The sequence below is a fragment of the Rattus norvegicus genome, chromosome 2, assembly GCF_021556685.1.
Source record: "Rattus norvegicus strain SHRSP/BbbUtx chromosome 2, alternate assembly SHRSP_T2T, whole genome shotgun sequence".
NCBI classification, from domain to species: Eukaryota; Metazoa; Chordata; class Mammalia; order Rodentia; family Muridae; genus Rattus; species Rattus norvegicus.
Window position 1 is genome coordinate 44,756,821 of NC_141535.1, and position 21,763 is coordinate 44,778,583.

The 21,763-nt window shown below is 34.5% G+C and overlaps 1 protein-coding gene across 17 annotated transcripts in view; it reads right to left on the minus strand.

Moving 5' to 3' along the window:
- Positions 1-21,763, minus strand: part of Gpbp1 (GC-rich promoter binding protein 1) — a 67,256-nt gene that overhangs the window by 10,089 nt on the left and 35,404 nt on the right. For 5 of the 17 annotated variants that reach the window (NM_001106410.2, XM_087618140.1, XM_087618076.1 and 2 more), the window contains 9 exon segments: positions 462-564; positions 3,613-3,800; positions 5,202-5,369; positions 6,322-6,462; positions 7,563-7,747; positions 14,559-14,618; positions 15,592-15,658; positions 19,969-20,192; positions 20,316-20,439. In NM_001106410.2, the coding sequence (NP_001099880.1) occupies positions 462-564; positions 3,613-3,800; positions 5,202-5,369; positions 6,322-6,462; positions 7,563-7,747; positions 14,559-14,618; positions 15,592-15,658; positions 19,969-20,192; positions 20,316-20,439 (1,260 nt within the window). 17 annotated transcript variants of the gene reach the window in all.

Sequence of the window (21,763 nt, forward strand, 5' to 3'; positions counted from 1 at the left end):
TGGTGTATCTGAAGACAGCTACAATGTACTCATTTACTTTGAATAAATAAATATTTAAAAAATGAAAATCAATTATACATATATGAAAGTAATTTTTTAACCTATTATGGAATAAAAAATAACTTTTTGATGCTCTATCAAATATTTCCTACTAATTCTTTCAGAAAGAAAGATACAAAAACCAAAAGAAAGATAGTTTAAAATATTATTTTTTTTGAAAGGATCAAAGACAGAGTTAACTAAAATGTTACCCATATCAAATCAATACCAAATTAAAAGTTTAGACAACAAAAATTTGGATGCATAGTGTTTACCTGGATACTGAATACACAAAAAGTCACTGCTGCAGATTTGTCTCAAAGGGAATTCTAGCCTATGGCGTGATGGCTAGAACAAATAAAACTTAAACTTCCCCACCACTAATGTTTCCCTATAATTTGGTTGAGCTTAGATTTTCTTACCTGTTCACTAATAACTTGGAATTCTCTCATTTCATCCTCAGTTAAGGGAGCACATGTTTCATCATTTTCACTGTCTTCCTGCCAGCCCATCTCTTTTAATAATCTGAAAAGTAAAGTATGTTTAATTTACAGCTTCACCTAGGTTGGGCAATTATTACCTTTATACTATATAGAAGAAAACATGATCCACAATCTATTATATATAGTCCCCAAGATACAAAATGCCTTCAGAGTTTATTTTTTTAAAAATGAGTAATTGATCAAGTAAACCATATCTGGTAGTAAATGAACTGCCTAATTGTGTGGATCTTTAGGGACAGGGTCCTCTATGCTGGAAACTTGCAACGGGAAGAGTCAAAAATAGTAAGTGGCAAATCCTTGTAGCGAGAGTATTAATAATGCCACTTTTGCTTCTTCTTAAATATCACCACAATCTAGCATATTCTAGACTGGCTCATTAGGATTTCTACTTGAAAGACTGCAAAAGCTTGTTCTATCTTTATACTTCATTCTGCTACAGGTATGCCTTGAGTGTATGTCACCATCCTTAGTACACAACTCAATCTAAAAATGAGGCATTATGTGCAACAGTAACAGAAAAATGATTTTTCAAAGCTCTCAACTTACAGCTAAGTAGTGGATATTGGCTAACAACAGTTTTACTCTTCGTAATTTTTTTTTTTACAAAATTCTTCAATTTTTAGGAAAATACTAACAGAACTAACCATTTTGACCTGGACAAGCATGCAACACATGAGACAGTAACTTTAAAGTTTCTGCTTCTTCTTCTTCTTTATTTTTTTTTTTTTTTTGGTTCTTTTTTTCAGAGCTGGGGACCGAACGCAGGGCCTTGCGCTTCCTAGGTAAGCGCTCTATCTGCTTCTTTTAAGGCCAATTTTTATGGCAATTTTTAAACACTGCTCTTCACTCCTTAGGTATTTCTGATATTTCTATTTGCATATCTTTCAACTTGCATCTATTGAATATCGAGTTGTTATGGATTTCAGAGTTTTTTTTTATGTTTCAAGGAAGGTCTCAAAGAACTTATTATTACTTATGAGTCCTGAATAGTATCTAACATTCTATTCATATTTTAGAGAATAAGAATTACAAGTCATTTAAGTAAAATAATTTGCTTATTTCACAGCAAATGAGAAAAACATTTTAGTTTTCTGACTCCCAAATTATGATGTACCATTCTGAACTATTTCTTCAAAGCCAGTATGTTAAAGTAAACATTAATTCTTTGACCTCTATCCACTGGCTTTTCTGATACACTGTCTTGACTATAACGTAGATGACCGTCCTTAAGAGTGGCTTTTTTTTTTTTTTTTTTTTTTTTGGTTCTTTTTTTCGAAGCTGGGGACTGAACCCAGGGCCTTGCGCTTCCTAGGTAAGCGCTCTACCACTGAGCTAAATCCCCAGCCCCAAGAGTGGCATTTTTACTTAACCCTAATCACTCGATATCATTTAACCCAAATCTCATAAACTAAGACTAATAAAACTTACTGCTTTTGCTATGACCACATTTTTACTTACTTTATTGTTAATAACTGACAAAACATTTGTGACACCCTGGGTTCAATCCTCAACACTAAAAGAAAATGGGGAAGGAACCAAGTATTCTTAACTCTCCAGCTGTTAAATAAACATGATTGATTACTTAAAAAAACCAAATTATCATTAGAAATTGTTGTTCATAACTGATAAATGCATTTACTCTAAGATTATATGCAATTAAGAACTGCAAAGTGAAAACTGAAGCTTCAAGAAAGAAATATCAGTTTCATTTTAAAAAAGAATCTAAAAGCTGAAGCTTTGTGAACTTAGGAAAGAATGCTCAGTGCTTAGACGCTGCCTAGCAAACATGAGGTCCTAGGTTCAATCTCCAACTCCGAACTTGCGGTTAAGAGTGACCATAATGTATCTGCCTAGTGAATAAATGCTTACAAAGTTCCAGTTGAGAATTCGATTTCCTAAATTTAAATACTAATTACACTATTTCCTGATTTTGAGACACTAAATAATCAACCTTGCATCTAGGAGACAAAAAATAGTCAATGAAAGACATACAAGTATAAAAATCATCAAAGAACTCTCAATGTATACATTTATTCATTTCTGTATGTATACACATACACAAATGTTTTCAGTAATGCACATGGACTTTTTTCCTTTTTTCCTCACATACTGTGATGATACACAGACAGTATCACTAGCATGTAACTTGCACCCACGTAGAGGTTGTTCATTATACAACTAGGTGTGCTTAGTTTTACAGATTCTACCCCGTGTTTTAAAGGATGTTATATAGGATGTGCACATTCTGCTATTAATAACTTTACACAGCTTCTCACTTTCGGCCTCTCAACAATATCTTCATATAACTAGTTCATATACCTGTCCCTGTGCACCATTCAGTATTTTCCTTTCTCTATGAACAATCTAACTTATTTAGACAAACGGTCTATAAGATAAGCATTCCTAATATTTTTTAATGCTCACAAAATGTACAAATGTTCACGTATATGCACAACATATTCAATTCCCAGCATCCACATGGCAGCTCACAGCCATCTGTAACTCCAGTTCCAGAGTATCCAATGCCCTCCCTGACCTCTGTAGGCACTAGGCACACATGTGGTACAGACTTAAGTGCAGGCAAATGCTTAAGCACATTGAAAAAAAAAAATGGTCAATTAGCCATACTACTCAGCAATTAAAAAGAACAAAATACTGATATACCTTACAAGAGAAATAAAAATAAGATTAAAACAACACAAAAAAGCAAAGATATAATTCCACTAAGTCAAATCTATAAACAGACCAGTGACTACCAAAATGAAAGTGAAATAATTAAACTACAATGCAAACAGAACTGTGAGTGCAATAAAAATCACCTGCCCGTTTAAAAATAAGTGAAACTTACTTTTTAACAAACACATTCAAAGCAAATAAACTAGAGCTAGGTGTGGTGGTGCATACCTTACTTAGATCCCAGCACTCAGGAAGCAGTGCCAGACATCTCTAAGAGCCAGAACCCAGCATCATAAAAATAAACCTATCAATCACTTAAACTTGTAATAAAACATTGAACAGAGATGATGCCAGAAGTAGAAATAAATTTTAAAAAGTAGAAATAATCACTAACCTGTGTTCTGCCTCAAGTGAACTGGAAAGAACATCAGTTTGTGGAAAAGTCGAAGAACGAATGATCTGTTGAGAAATCACCGAGGCATTGCCGTTCTCCTGTGGGATTTCATTTTCATCAAAGTTTCTGTTTATATCTCTTTCTTGGTGAGTACTATTGCTGTTATGCAAATTAAATGAGTCGTCATCCTGATTTTTAGAGAATTTAAAAAATAAACAGTGAGTTCTAGAGAACAAGTAACAGATACTGTTTAGATTCTCATAGAAATACACAAATCTAAACTATTTCATTGTCATTAAATTTCAAAGCCTTAAAATCTATATAGTGAATATATTAAGACCAAAAAGATGAAGATATAAAAGAAAAGAATATCCCTGCTGGACTCAGTCCTACATCAATCTTCCTGCTTCAGTCTACAATTCTTTTAATTCTAAGTATGTGCCACAGTGCCCAGCACAGAATTTTTTTTTTAAAGTATAGATTTGTGTCTAGGAATTGTATAAATTACATGTACATGCCTGTAATTTCAGCCTCTGACTAATAGGCTAAGGCTAAGGATCATAAAATACATGTCAATTTCCAAAAAAATTCACCAAACCAATAAAACCTGCATATTTTTGCATAAAAATTGAAAAACACAAAATGAGAAAAGTTTCTGAAAAAACAAGCTAGCCATGCGACGGTGGTGCAGCATGAGGAGAAGTGGTGGTGGAGGCAGCAGTGCAGCAGAAAGGTCTCCGAGTTCAAGAATGGCATGCTTTAGCAAGTACCAGGACAGCCCCGGCCCCTCCAAGCTAGCTGGTTTTCTTTATAGGGAGATAATTTTTTTTAAGCTTCAATTTCAAAATAGGTTTATTGTGGGCTTATTTACAACAGTGTGAATGTAAGGGCACCACTAGGGATGGTGACAAGATTGAATGAGTAGAAATCTGTTACCACCAATAGGTCTGAAGACAAAAGGGGGAAAAAACGAGAAATCAATAGGGAAGGAATCAAAGAAGTAGCCTGCTGAGGATACACACAGGAAGGGACACTAGGGATTGGGGGCTCTGATCTCACTATCTTTCTATTTCCTGCTGGGGCTCCTCAAAGCTGAATCTAATGCAAAGCAGAGCTCATTTCTAATCTTGCAAAGGAATTCAATGATTAAAACAGAATAATAAAAAAAGTCATTAAGTTTATCTAAAATTGTACAGACCTGTACCCTTAAAACATCACTGTTCCACCCATCACAAATACTTTTGCCCGAGCTGGTCTGACAATGTATGTCTGTCCAGTTTTCTAGAGGCAGAGGCAGGCTGCCTGCTGCAGTGGCAGGAGACTGGTGACTCTTGGTCAGAACTCAGGAGGCAAAGGTAGGTGGATCTCTGAGTTTGAGAAGAGCCTAGTCTACAGAATGAGTTCCAGGACAGTCAAGACTACACAGAGAAACCTGGACTATACATTATCCCCTGGAATATCCACCCAGAGAAGACCTGCTAGCATAGGCTTAGCGGGAGGAAAACCAAAGATAAAGTTTTAACTAGAGTTTGTCAAGGTCCAAATACCCACATACTGTAAACACGTTGCTGTCAAGAGTCGCTGATTACCTTCTCTGAGCCAGCATGGCTTTCATCTTCATGCTCCTCTTCTACTCTGTCCCTTTTCAATGCTTTCAAAAATTCACTTTTTTTATCACTGCGCATTCGTGTCAGTTTAGTTAAACGAGGCTGCTGATTAAGTTTGTCAACAGGCGAAGAAGAATTTGAACGATTACACTAATGGGAAATTCAGAAATGCTAATGAACATGTAATAAGGTAATCAACATCAAAATACAGTTCACTATTATCACAACTTCTCATTGTACATTCATTTATAAAGTAAAACTGATGATTCTAAAATATAGTTCAAAGTAAACTTCTAACAATGTGTATTTGTTTGACATTAAATGGGTTAACTATGGGACAGCAATCTTTAATTCCACAGAAATAAATCATAATAAGGCTTAGTTACTTGCACTAGAGTGAATATTTAATAAAGAACAATAAACCAGTTGGAAACATTGATCCTACTTTAACAGTAGATTTTACAGATCCGAAATTCTGCAGATAAAAACATAAATTATACATGGCTTTGATATTGCAATATGGGACAAACTCCCTAGTCTGGGTTTCAAAAATAAAACTACCTGAGCTACCACATACTCACATCTACCTTTCCTCCCACTGCTCTCTCTAAAACAATTACTACTATTTAAGTGTCCGTCACTGCCAAAACAAGACTATACAAATCCACGTCTGTGTCAAGATTACTCCTACAGTGAAACTTCCATAAGTATCAAATAAAACTACAATTATTTTAACACTTTAACAATTATTTGTAATAAATGAACATAAATGGGAGTTCCACTATTTTCTCTGTTGTCTAGAACGCTTAGGAATTTACATTTTTAATTTCTATTCCTCAAAGTATAATAATGCAAATAAAATGAGTTGTCTGAACTAAATTCACTGAAGAAAAAAATGAGAGCATCTCATCCTTAATGAACTGATGTACCTACTAAATTGTTAAACCATAAGGATTTAGTAACAGGGAATCACAACCTATGTCAGAAAGCTAAGGAAAAATGGTCATTTATGAACATGAGTTTCAGACCAACCTGAGCAACACAGCAAAATCCTGTCCTTTTACTTTTAAATACATTTCTCAAGACATGTTCAGTGGCATACCTCTTTCACTGAATTTGTTGATGGGCTAATATTCTTGGCCGTTGACTTAAAAGTATTAAAGTTGCCAACACCATATGTAGATTCATGAGGAAAAGAAGTTCCAACTTTGTTTTCTTTAGTTTGGCTTTTCCATTGTGTAGGCTAAGAAAAACAGAAGAAGCAATCTTAATAAAAACAAATTTATGAAAACAGAGATAATGGGAACACACTAAGCAATGACGACATATAGCTCATAAAAGTTCCACCATCTCTCCATGGTCCTTTGACCTTTGTGCCTTTTGTTTTATCTATGTAGTCCACTAGCTAGCCTAAAACTCAAATTAGGCCCCTCAGTGCTGAGATTACAGGCACAAACCACAACACAATTTTTTAAAGGAAAAAAAAAATCACCTAAATCTGGGGCAGATCAGTGGTTCAGTGTCTCTTACAGACAGCTCAAATTCAGCTCCCAGTAAGTATCAAATTCAGGTGGCTCACAATAACCAGCAACTCCACAATCACCTGTCATACCTCTGGTCTCTTCAGGCACACACCCATACACATGATTTAAAAGTAATAAAAGGAACCCAGGTGTGCAAGCACATGCACTCTAGAGGCAGAGGCTTGCCTGAAGATTCTGTACCTAATCTACAGAATCTAAGCCAGCCAGAGCTACATAGAGACCAGTTTCAAAAATAAAACCAAGTAACACTGAATATAATGATAAAGGGAACTGGGAAGATGCTCAGTGGATGAAGGTACATGTCTCTGAACCTGAGTCTAATCCCTGGGGACTATAGGTAGAAGACTCCTAAAAGCTGTCCTCTGACCTCCACCTGTACGCTGTAGCACATGTTAACTAATCAACTACACACAAAAAAAATGTGATTTGTAAACTAAATACATCTTTTTTTTTAATCTAAATTATGGTTATTTCCAAAACTCAAAAGGACTTTCCTCTTTGTCTCACAATAAAACTCATTCAAAACTTTACAACGTAGCTCCAAATAAATAGTGTAATGCATGTAGCACGCAAATATATCCTACAACATCCAGGAGAGCAGAAAATTTAAGTTTAACTTTCTCTTAAAATACAGAGGAAGTAAAAATAAAGTGTTTGTATACATGAACCTACTACAAAATACATGGAGACTACTACAAAAAAACAGCAACTGGTCAAAGTGCACAAAATAACTGAGTGTATGTGTGCCAGTTCACAAATGGCACATCTATAACAAATGTGGCTTACACATAGGACTTACTTTTGTAGGTGGAACAGCAGGTTTGGGGACTAAGCCTTTATAAACACTCGGACCAGTTCCATTCTTAACTGGTTGTGACTGGAGGTTTCCTGCTACTGGGAATCCAGATAGCTGTAAGTCTTTTGTATTACCTTTCTTAATGACCAGCATTCTTGGAGTTCTAGATTTAGGATTCGGGGGATATTCTGCATAAATAAAGCACAAAAAAGTGTTATATACAATTTCAAATTTTAGGATAAAATCACCCTAGCAAACCTCAACAGAATTTTAAAAAATAGTAATATCAGCTGGTTTGGGGTTAATCTGAGTAAATCAAATTCCAGCTTAAAGTTAAAATCTTATAAAATGTAAGAAATGGGTAATTCTTACTAATACAGATAACTACAAGTTAAAAGATATAAATGAAAAACCAGAATTAAAATTTATATAATTTTCACCTGTTTAAAAATAAAATCTGTAAACTCTCCATGCTAATAAGTCAAGGCTTACAATACGAAAGCTCTAGCTTCTGCTTATGCTAGTCTTAAAACTTTTGTCAAAATCTCTTTTTTTTAAATCCTTCTATTATACTAGTAAACTCATAATCAATAAGTGAGGACTAACAGTCCCAATATTTCTAAATGTCTATTAATCAACTAGAAGTTAAAAATAAAAAGATTATTTTCATAATACCAATTCATTAAAATATTTAACAGTCCGTCTACTTATAAAATAAGACGTCACATCATGTGAGGTCAGGGCAACCAACTCAATCTGTTTTCTAAAGCTAGTACTGGGAATAACTAGTAGATAAATATTTTTTTCTCAAGACTTGCTAAAAATATGAAACGTTTTCCCTGGAATTTAGTAAGTTTATATGTATAATCAAACAGGTATTATGCATAATTACCATTATAAAGTATATTCTACATGCCTTATAAAAATTTCTGAAAGTTATGTTTCACAATTAGAAAATTTACAATAATTAGATACAATAGTTCACTTAGACCAAAACCTCTGAAGAAAATCTAAAATAAAATTAGCTCAGAATATTAATGACACACTTTATGAATTGATAATCTAGGTGGACATTTGTGCTGATACCCTGTCCCCAAACTACCAACTTCCTATCATGGTAATAAAACTGTAAGAACTCCTTGTAAAACTTGGAAAGAGGGGTTGGGGATTTAGCTCAGTGGTAGAGCGCTTGCCTAGGAAGCGCAAGGCCCTGGGTTCGGTCCCAAGCTCCGAAAAAAAAGAACCCAAAAAAAAAAAAAAAGAAAAAAGAAAACTTGGAAAGACTCAGTTCATCTAAGACTCCAAACTCTCCAAAAGATCAAACTGACATTTCATCTACTGCCATGCTGACAGACAAATGAGAGCTTAGAAAAAAATGAGAAATCTTACCAAAAATCAAATATATATTTAATTACTAGGGAAAATATCCTATAAGTTTTGGTACCTAAAAGACCTAATAGCTTGAAAATAACTTTCAAACACATAACACAAAGAAAACTGTCAAAGTAGTTTAACTAAGTATATTATTATACAATGAAGAAAACCAAAAATAAAAATGAAGATCTGAAATATAGAATAACAAATACTAGACACTCAACTGTTTTAGCAGTTTTTAGAAAAAAGGTAATAGCATGAATAAACTATTAATAATAAACATTAAGAAAAATCCAGGCTCTTAGCTGGGTATGATTGGTGGCAGTTTTGGCCTGCTTATGCTAAAACTGAGACACTGCTTGATTCCTCCTACCAAGAGGTTCCTTAAGAGTGTCGTGGTGGCATTTATAGTCCTAGCACTTAAAAAAAAGGAGATAGGAGTACCAAACTTGTTTCATTTAACACAGTAATGTCAAAACAGGGGGAAGAAAATTCATGGTAGTCCATGGTTAAGATTCAGTGCTCTCAAAAGGGGAGAAAGAGGTTGGAATTATATAAGACAATATCTTAGGCTAGAATTTTAAATAACATCAAAGAATGTGAGGCATAACTGATGTTTACAAAATACAAAAGGTAATGAGTTTCAGGGAATCAGATATCAGGCTTTGAAACAGGAACATTTCAATCAGTACATCACAAACATGACTGATAAGATCTGTTCAATATGGCTAAGCAACTAAGTTCATCCTCCTTCCCTCAGATTCTTTTACATTACGCTACTGTAATGGACCAAGTAAGTAAATAAGCTATATCGAAGTAGAGGTGCCAGCAATAGGGTGATCAATAGACACTGCCAAAGGAAGATGTGAAGGGAAAAGATTCGGTTTAGAATGGGCACTGAGAAGTTTAACAGCTGAGAATGATCTAATAATCTGCCCTGTAGACTCTCAGAAGCAATGAAATGAAATGAAAATGTCAACTTTTGATGGAAGTAAAACAGAATTTTTTCAGCCGAAATTATGTAATTCATAACCTATTCTCTGTTTAAACATCAAGAAAATGGTTTGACAAAGGTTGAAAACATGAACAAATAAAATTTTTATAAATATATGTCATCACTGCATTTAAAAGCACAAACAAGATGGATGTGGTGTTGGTACATGCCTGCATACCCAAAGTTTGAGAAGTTGAGGGAATAGTCACAAGGTTCACATTGGCCTGCACTGCCTACTGAGACCCTAACTCAAAAAAGGAATATGTGGCATATGAAAAGGAGGCAGAAAAGACAGAGTATACAGACAAGTTCGCTTTTGTTTTGTTTTAGTTTTGAGCCTCAAATTAATTCTGACTACAAATTTCACCTTTCCTAAAATTGGATTCCTTGAAGCAAGAAATACTCTGGCTGTTTCTTCAATGAGGTCCTCAGTGCAAAGAATGATGGACTGTCCTATAAAGAAGAAAGGTGAAGCCTAAGAAATCACTCTCAGAAGACTCAGTAGCAAAAAGAAAGAGATGATAAAAGTCTCAGAAGATAAGGAATTCCTTGATAAGGAGTGAAGAGAAGCAAATATTGTGTTATGTTTTATGAATTTATATTAAGTATCATGATGCAGAGAAAAATGGGATTTTGTACATGATTATTAAATCTAATACTAACTTCTAAGTCGTTCTAACCTTACTGTTCAACTTTATAGAGTTGGTCTTTCACTTATAAAAAACAGTCTTGTTTCATAAAATAAATTTTTGGTATTTAAATAATTTATACAAAATACTCACAAAAAGGGATATGCTATCTTCAGAACAGTAACTCAAAAAAGTATGCTTTTCCTAGTACTTAATGTTAACATGTAAGAGTAAAAGAAGGCCATGTGTTGGTGGCACATGCCTTTAATCCCAGCACCTGGGAGGCAGAGGCAGACATATCACTGTGAATTGGAGGTCAGACAGGAATGTTACAGAGAAACACTGCCTCAATCAATCAATCAATCAATCAATCAATATGTAAAGGCCTACTTATATCCTATAAAGCTAGTCTGAATAAACTATACAAACGCTGACCAGTTAAGAAAATTTTCTTGAGACCAGTGAGAGTTAATAACTCAGCAAGTAAGGACATCTGTCACCACACCTGACAAACTAAGTTTTAATTCCCATGGGTCTACATGTTGGAAAGACAGAAGTGTCTTCCACAAGCTGTTCTCTAAACTCTACGTGCACCACTGCCATTTTTACCCACAAACCACAAAATAAAGCATTTTTTGTTTACTATATAAATAAAAAGTGCAATTCTTTAAAGGAAGTTTTCCTAGGGTCAGAGAGCTCACTGGGCAACCATAGAGACCAAAGTTCAAACCCTTAACACCTACATCAAAGCTGATGTGACCCCATGCATGCCTATAATCCCAGCACTGTGGGTAGCAGAGACAAGAGGACCACTGGTCTTATTGGCTGCCAGCACTGCTCCAGATTCAGTGAGGTAACCTGACTCAAATAATGTGGAGAATATCAAAGCAGAAACCCCTATTCTCTTCTGGTCTCTGTGGCCAACTTTGGAACTAACCCGGGCTACATAAGAAAAATCAGAACATTGCTTCAAATAACAAACTCAGAACAGGAAGACTGAGCATTTGAAGGCAATCTTGGCTACAGACCTTGAACATTTCAATTCACTGACCAAATCTTTTTGTCTTTCAATATGGTCTTCATAGAGTTACCCACTGCACATAATCTGATTCCATCACTGTATTTATTACTGCCTTTCTGGCCTACTACCTACAAGTTTCATTTTTACCTTTTAATGATTCTGTAATTCCTTTCACTTATAGGATGTGAACAAAGCAATTGATATTGACCAAACACTTGTGTCATAATAAAAGACTTCTGAGTAAGAAAACGAAGGGGCTAGAGAGATGGCTCAGTGGTTAAGAGGACTGACTGCTTATCCAGAGGTCTTGAGTTCAAAATTCCAGCAAACACATGGTGGCTCACAACCATCTGTAATGAGATCTAACTGGTGTGTCTGAAGACAGCTACAGTATACTCATATATATAATAAATAAACCTTTTAAAAAAAAAGGAAAAGCAGTAATTTTGTGTTTTGTGATCACCTTCATCTCTCATATAAGAGAATTCACTCAAAAAATAAATTATCTATCATGTATCTAAATAACTAATAAAAGATCTGACACTAGGACCTAGACCTAGCTGATTCCAAAGGCAGTGGTCTTAACAACTATACTGATAGAGAAAATGGAAATCCAGACAGGTGTATTTTACAAAATGGTTAGTATCCCTAACTAAAAATATTATCTGAATGGTCCAATAAGAAACTTGCAATGTATTTATTTCCAAGTTGAGTCAAGGCTAGCACTGAGTTGAGGCTACTTTAGAGTCCTGTCTTAACAGAAGGGTCATTTTTAATGTATATATGCACATAACCAAGTAGAAAAGTATCATTTGAAATACATTTTCAAAAGAATTTTAAAATTTCCTATAACAATATTGACAATATATCAGATTCAAAAGAATCTATATCAACCAATGAAATTAAATTCCTATTGTGAACTTATTTTAACAGAGAAAAACAATCTGCTAAATATTATTCCTTTAAAAAAAAAACACTGGGTTGTGCTAGGTTTGAATGTTCTTATTTAAGAAATCTGTTTGGATCTGCAGCTGTTTAATCAGTTAGGTGTACATTTAGTAAGTATCAACAGAGATGGGTGACTGTCCTCTAATAAGATCTACTGCTTTACTCATATAAAGAATGCTTCACAAGCTATGTGCAATGTCATATGCCTATAATTACAGAGTTTCAAAAATATAGGCAGAAAGATCAGCGGATGTCAAGCCCGTAAGACCCTGAATCAAGGTAAGTAGGGAAGAGTAAAGAATGGGAAAAGGGGAAAGGGGATGCGATTGAAATGTCTTTTTTAAAATCTTCCTGTGCTTCCTAGATATTAGAATTACAATTGTGTGCACCATACCCAACTAAGCAAGTTATGTTCCTGACAAAAGATTTACTTTCAAGTTGTCTACTCAGTCTTAAAACTGCTCGATTCCCTTCTTCTTACAATGTTAAATTTTTCACTCCTTTTACATAAGACAGACAGTAGAGGAATGTTATTTCAATACTCAAACAAAATGATCCATCACCATAATACTATTTCATTTTTCAATCCGTACAGTTAGGGCTAACTATGTTCCAGTTCTCTAGTTAATGAGAAATGCATTGGGTTTTCGGTTTGCGTGTTTGTTTGTTTGTTTGTTTGTTTGTTTTGGGGGGGTTGTCGTTGTTTTAAGTGGTGGTGGTGGTGAGACTGGTTGTTAATATGCTTTAGTTCAGAATGCTAAACAAAAAGATTTTATTAATGTATGTGCCTTATACTAAAAAGTACTATACCAGTTATAAGCAAAAATCATAGACCATCATCATACTACATACAAATATAAATGCTGACCAGAAGATTCTATTAATTCAAAAATTATTCTTCCATGACTTTATATCTTAAGCACTAACTTAAGAACAATCATGGTGATATGCTATTGGCCTATAGCACTCATTAGGACTTCTGTTAAGTTCCCTCAGTAACTTACACATACACACTCAGCCTTCTTTCTCCTTGCTCCTCAACCCTCAAATAAGGCAACAAAATCATTTTAAAATTCTCAGTTACACACTGCCAAGTATCATGAATTGCTATTTCAGTATCATGTTATTACATAGAGATTACTTAATAATCATTAACTTTTTTTTAACCAAATATAGCTTTGATCCAGGTTTATACATACAAGCTTGGATGCAGATGTTCCCAATTAAAGCCACTAAATCCTAAGTAAAAATAAACTTAAATAAACTTAAATAAACTTTATTTTAAATAACTTAATTTCCCTCGAACTGTTTTTAAATTTGAGTATCATATTAAGAATAGCCCATTTGTGATTGACAAAGTCATAGTTTGGGAAACAATTTTCACTTTACAAGTACTAAATTTTTTTTAGTAAATTTTTGCTTACCTGGTAGTATCATTAGAAAAGTTCTACTGAAGTCTTTGCTAAAATCCTTTCATCTTCCTCAGGAACATAGCTACTCTAAATGTTGCAATAAGGAAAAGCATACTTGGGAACCCAGGGTGTTAAATGAGAAAGGAATAGAGTGTACTGTGATACAATTTAGAGTTTCATTGTATTCCTATGGGAAGCACTCAAAATTTAACCATTAACCATTCCACAATTAACCTTTTGTTTTATTACTAATGCAGACACATATCTTAGTTTACATAAACAGTTTTCCTCCCCTTTAAATATTTTTTCAACTAGTACTTAAAATCCTTAAATCAACTTAGAAACAACAGAACCAAAATCTTTATATTAATACATTTAGTCTAGTCTTCAAAACTGTCTTTTTCTTTAAATCATATCTAAGATGAAGTCAACCAAGGACAGTACCACAATATTATCTTATAGTTTATATGACAAATGCTGACATTCATGATTTTTAAAATTTACTTTACTAAAATCCAAATCATCCCTAATTTCTTAGAGTCTATTTAACACTTTAAAGGTGATTCTATATTCTTATGCAATCAGTTGTTCCCAGAAAAACTGAATAATAAGGAAACATACCTAAGAGAGGAGCTTGGGAGATTTTTTTGGTTGGGTATGTGTGTGTCTGGGCGTGTAGGCCTGGGGAGAGTGGTAGAAATACTAATTTGCAATACAGAAAAAACAATGCCATTCACATGGTTCTAACAAAAATGTCTGACCACCCCCTCCCCCACACTCAAAAGACATTAAATTAAGAGGGAGAGCAAAAGAAAACAAAGTAATTCCCCAATTTTACTCCATAAATACAATTAAGACTAGTACGGAAAGTGGCAAAGTTTAAAATAATGCCATTATTATTAGGACTAGCATGCTCTCATAAGCCACAATCCTTTTATAAAGTAGGTTGTTGGTTTTCAATTTAAATGCTACAAATGAACACGTCTACAAATTTTAAAATGGATAGCACGTTTAACGTGGTATCAAATTCGTTTATTTTCCAGAAATCTTATAAAAACTTCATTATTTTAAACTTCACTTAAATCTTTTAAAAGCTTTCTAATTTGTACTATGAGTGCAGTTTCTTCTATAAGATATTATCAAATTAAACTCAACAGTTTTAAAAGGGAGTTATTTGCCAGAAACTCATTAAGCTTTAAAAAACTAAATCAAGTAACTTCAAATATAGACTAGTCAAAAGGAAATCTATACAATTAAACAGTCTATACACAACCAATTTCATACATAAAGATTAATTTCATATTACAATATGACTAAAAGTACTTGTTTTCCAAGTTAGTCAAATTTTAAAAATAAGAAACTAAGAATTTAACTATATATTGAATTGTCTGAGATTAGGCCACTCAAAACTTCATTAACCAGGAATCATTCTCAAAAAGATCAAATACATAATGTCACTAGCATGTGTAAATTATTTCAAATCAAGTTTATACCCCCAAAGTCTTCCCCTTTTAAAGATATTACTTCAGTAGCTTAGCACATCAAGTGCAGTTATTAAAGAGCTTTACTGTATCCTATTTGGTACTCTTTAAAAAAGAAAACCTACAAATACAATATATTCTGTCCCTCAAAAATTAAATAAAGTATTACTTACCCCATACGCCCGCAGCTAAAGATTTATTCTGATTTGGTTCTCTCTCATATTCAGGATTTAAAGATGGCTAAAAGAAAATTAAATTTTAAAATTTAACAGTATGTAAGAGTTTCACATATCAAAGATATTTTAAAACAATCAGTTATATATTTAATAATTGAGGAACATGAAATAGCTCTAACTAATTCTCCATAAATTTTTGCATTCAATTTTCTCAGCTCTCCATTGCTAGTTGTAGACAAAGAAAATCTTTATCTTCCTCTAATGTCTGAGAAATATTTATAATAAAGAGAACACAGACACAGGGGTGAGAATGTAGCAAAATGGTAGAATACTGGTCTAATACATGCCAGGCCCTTAGTTAAATATTCAACACTACCAAAAGACAAAACCACCAAAGATCCCAGATTGAATATTTAACTCAGAGCCTGGCCTCTATAGCAGCTGCTATTTAGAAAGCATAGGAAACAGTAACAGTCAAGTAGTTCAAGGGAGGCTGATCAACACAGCAGTAAATGGAAAACCCCAGACAAAAGTATAATACTTTCTACACTATAAAATTATGAACAATGAGATGAAAATTATACTATTTGCCAATTCTATAAGGTGCTGTATGTCTCAATGGGCTGCTTCTGTTAAAACACCCATTCTAAACACATGGAAGGATGAGGCAAGATAATTCAGACTGCCATCCTGAGAACACAGTAAGATTCAATGACAGTCTATGTGAGAGAGCCTGTCTCAAAGAAATAATAGAACTAAATAGGATTGTATGGGGTTGGGGATTTAGCTTGCCTAGGAAGCGCAAGGCCCTGGGTTCAGTCCCCAGCTCCGAAAAGAAAAGAAAAAAAAAAGGATTGTATGCTAGTCAACTTTTTCTGTAACTTGCATAAATAAATCCTGTCTTAATAAAGTAACAGAAAGAAACACACACATTCCCCCAAAGCAAAGCATGAAATTCTTTTCAAGGAATTTTAGGGATTACTCAAAAGAGAAAAGCATTAATGAGTACTCCAATCTTGGAAGATGTTTAAACTCTAGAACCCTAAGACTGATACTATTATTCTAGGTTGCTTTCGTATTACCTGGCAATATAGCCTTCTTTCCTTAAGAAAGATACTTATGAAAAATAGAATGAAACCAGGTACAAATACTTTTAAATATACAGAGATGAATACTTATTAGCACGGAATTAACATTACTATAAAGTCCGTAAGAATGTTTATGTATACCAGTATAACTAATTCCTTCACAGAAAACAAAACAGAATTAAGTTTATCTGTTGGCTATATATCCTTTTAATTATACTATAGCATTAAATACACAATAAACTATATAGCTTATAAATATATTCATTTATATGCATATACATATATATTAAAAAACTATGCCTATACTTCAGGTCTGAAGTAGAGTAACTGATTACCACTATCTTAGAACTGGAGGTGAGAGACAATAAAATAATAGCAATTGGGGTGGGGTGTTATGGTGGGGAGTTGAAACAGGGTCTCATTCCGCTGTAGCCCTGGCTAACCTGAAACTCACTATGTAGTCAAGACTGGCCTCAAACTCAGAGAGATGAGTCTGTCTCTGCTCCCATGCCAGGCAGACATTAGCTTTTACTAAGAGCTTAATTACTTTCTATGTATTTTTGAAGGCTAACCATTAGTATTGGATAAACAAATGGTACAAGTAACATTATAAGGGCTGAACAGGATGTATTTGCATATTAAGAAACTCTTTCTCCTCTCTCCCAACCTTTCCTCCCTTCCCCAACACCTCTCTCAAGGAAAGGCACAACAAAAACGTCTTAACATGAAAAAGAGAAGACTGTTTACATAGGATGATAAGGGAGAAAATTACATAATTTTATTATGATCCCATAAGACACACACATACATACATACACACACACACACACTTTTTTAAAGAGTTTATACTGTGCTACGTATTTAATTCACTATATTGTTTAATGCACTGTGAGAGAACACTAGTATCCCCAGTCTGATTATGTAAATTAAATTTTCTGGTGATGGTGAAGTAGAAAAACAGACCACTCAACTGGTTAAGGTACAGAAACTTCCACTGTTACTTGGTAATAATATCTAAAACAAATCTATGACTATTCATTTTTTGTAAGCACCCCCTGTCTCACGTCCAATTATGTCCACCTTTTCCCTTCAGCTACCTGAAATACAGCCAAAAATTATCCAAATACCTCAATCTTGAGTTATCAAAGCTTCAGATCAAAGCACTACATTTAGAAAGTAAAATCCTTTACACTAGACTCATCCTTTCTTCTTCAAAAGTTTTTAATTTTAGTGATGCTGGGGACTGAACCAGGACCTCTTACATAAGCAGCACATGTCCTATCACAGAGCTACATATTCTCCCCAGTTTCATAGTGCTGACGAGGCTTGTTCTTTCTGATCAATTAAGTCCCAGATTCAATGTTACATAGAAGACTCTTGACTTCCCCAACCACGGTGGCTACTCAGTCACTTCCTCTTCATATTCTCTACAAAATACAAATTTATTTTTTCATTAAATGTTTTGAATCTTTCCACTAGGAGTAAGAGCTCAATAAAAACAGTTCTCCCCTGTCACATTAAACTGTATAACTGAGCAACAACAATCTCATACAGCCACTCAAATAATACTAATAATAAATGAATGTATGTAAAATTTAAATTATCAGGAATAACTGAGAGCCAAGAACAGTGGTTAGCACACAGCTATAAACCCAGCAATTGTGAATTAAATGCAGAAGGATCGGTTAGGCTACACAAGACCCTCACTCAAACAACAAAATCCCAAAAGTAAGAAGGTCATTTTTCTGTAATTTAAGAAGTATAGTGTTGGGGGCTAAAGAGATGGCTCAGCGGTTAAGAGCCCTGACTGCTCTTCCAGAGGTCCTGAGTTCAATTCCAGCAACCACATGGTGGCTCACAACCATCTGTAATGAGAGCTGATGCCCTCTTCTGGTGTGTCTAAAGATAGCTACAGTGTACTTCTATATAATAAATAAATAAATCTTAAAAAAAAAAAAAAGTAGAGTGTTTAGAGAAAACACATACTGAGACAAGGAAAAAGATGAAAAATCTGCTTTCACTAACACATGAGTCCTTAAGTTTCAGACCAGCCTAGCCTGGGCAACTCATGTCTCAAATCAACCAGCAAAATGCCTTTTCAAGATGATGCATGAATACACATTTGTGTGTGTGTATATGTGTGTGTGTGTGTGTGTGTGTGTGTGTGTGTGTGTGTGTGTATGAATGTATCTATATATGTAAACACACACACACACACACACACACACAGGAATGAGAGTTTATATGAAGCTACTAGGTCTAAGGTAAAGTATTCACTTTTCTATAAGGAATGAAAACAACATAAATATGCCAAAAGATTCTGGAAGAAGTGAGAAGAGGAAGGGAATTAGTTTAAGGCAGCACTGGTCAACAAAAACCACTTGAAAGAGGGTAGTAGAAGCACATAGCCTCCGACCTGCCACCCTGACTTCAATTACCTGGATACACATTCTAAAAGGAGAAACAACTCCCAAAACTTATCCTCTAGAGGCTGTGTGAAGTGGCTCGTGCCTTTAAATCTCAGTACTTGGAAGGAAGAGGCAGTGAATTCAAGGCCAGTTTGGTATACACTGTGAATGCCAGGGTAGCAAGAGCTATGGTAAGACCCTATCTCAAAATACTAGTATTAAGGACAAATATGTACTAGAATTTATATTAGTGGCCATGACTAAATAGGTTAAAAAATTAACAAGGAGAAGCAAGGGTCTCAGAAAGCTCAGTTCACTGTTGTAGGGAGGTCATTGTGGAACAGAGATACTCACATCATGGGTGCAGGAAACAAAAAGAAGGGGGTGTCTGACTGTACTACATTCTCCTTTAGTTCCTTTTATTCTTTTGGACCCCATCCTGGCCACACTTTTAGGTTGAGTATGGCCCCTTAGTTAATCTTAATCCGCTTTGGAACTGGCAGCCTGGTCTATATGACAAGTTCTAGGTTATCCAGGGCTACATAGTAAGACCCAGTCTCAATAAAAGTCAAAGTCTGACCTCCACAATCACAGACACACTGTGGCCTGCACCAACACACATACAAGTGCATTAAAAAAAAAAAATCTGTGATTCCATATAAAATAAAGAACTAAGTAACAGTGACTCATGCTTGAATTCAACTCAGCCTGGGCATGAAACCCTTAACCAATACAAAACACCCACAACTGGACAAGCACCTGTTAGGATGACCCTACAGAAAATTACCTGTACTAATTTAAAAAACAGCCTAGGAGTGCCTTGATACTAAATGGCACTTGCAGAAACATCATTTGTATTAAAATTGTGAAAAACTTACAAAATCCTCAGCCTCAAACTGTCTGCGTTCTCTTTTGTCTTCTTTCCTCCCAGTTTCATTGTCAGGGATGTTGTTTTCATGTAGTCCTTGGCTTTTTCCAGAATGGAAAATACTGCTACGAGAACGGGAATTTCCACCATGGTATCCCCCTCGATGATTTATGTTTTCTGTACCATTTCTGCCATGCGTACGCCATCCATTTTTTTCTTTCCTCCCAAAATTACCTTTATTTGATAACAGTAAAGTAATATAAATTCAAAGATAGTTACACTTAATGACTGAATAGCAATCAAAACATCCTAAAGATTATGAAAAAAAATGAGTTCTATTATTCCTTAGAACATTACCTCCATTAGGACGTCCAATACCAGAATCAAAGCCATCTGAAGAATTGTGTCGTCGACGACTCACATCATATCGATTTTCTGTCCATGAAAAATTTTCAGAATGCTTCTCAAAATTCAATGATGACTGCAATACAAATACATTTATTTATTAAACCTAAATTTTAAAATCAGTAACACACCAATTTATCACTAAGTTTATAAAAGGTTAAGAATACATGCAGTTACTTCCAAGGTATTTGAAATATGTATGAAAATAAACATTGTTAGTCTCTCTTTTTCTGCTTGACAGGAAAGAAATTTTAATTTTCCCTGAAAATTTCAAGAACTACGTCTATTTGTCCAATAATAATAATAATAATAATAATAATAATAATAATAATAATAATAATAGCAGCAATAGTAACAATACAATACTCCAAGAAAAGCAAGTTAAAATGTGCTGGCTTTTCTTGTAACAAAGTATAATATTCTATGTACTTCATTCTACTTGATATAAACATTTTCATTGTTTTATTCTACAGCAAGAGAAATTAAATTGTCAAGGGTCGGAGAGATGGCTCAGTGGTTAAGAGCACTAACTGCTCTGAGAAAGTCCTGAGTTCAATACCCAGCAACCACATGGTAGCTCACAACCATCTGTAATGGGATCCCATGCCCTCTTCTGGTGGGTCTGAATAAAAAATAAATCTTTTTTAAAAATCCATGAACAAACAAGAAAAGGCTTGTCTAGGTCTAGAGAAACGAAGAAAGACTGAAAAACTATTTCAGTCCTTTCTATTTCTAAAGAAGAAAAATGTAAACAGACCTTATTTTAAATGACTGAAATACCATACTGCTGAGCAAGACCACCTTTACTAACAGACAGAATACAGAATACCTCTGACATGTGAGTTATAATGGCTCCATAGACTTACCAATGACTTGAAATCTTTTGCTGAAAGCAAAACTTGTACTTGGCCTTATAGATATCCTATGGGTAACTAAACAGGGCAAGAAGACTTTGCACCTCTGCCTTCACAGTATCCACCTCCTTTGCTGCCTTTACCTTTGAATTTTATCTCTGCTCAACTATCCACATAGATATCTTAGTCATTTAGGAAATGTTTATCCTAAATCGGCTGTAAAGATTGACAATGAAATCCCCAACAATCTCTTTTCTTTTCCTCAGATTAATGAGGATGAAAAGGTAACCAAACCTCTTTAAAAAATTCGCAGGGACATCATAACTCTGTGCTTACATATATGCAAGGTTCCTAGATACCCCGTATCTCTGACCACCTGAGTGAAGCCTCAAGGTCTCCACCTAAAACTACAGGGGTATGCCACCAATGCCGTGTCTATACGGTAGGGGAATGAACATGTATGCTAAGCATACTCCACCAACTGAACTACAGTCCCCATCCTTATGTAATGTTTTTACAGTAAGTACAAAACTATTCAATTTCCTT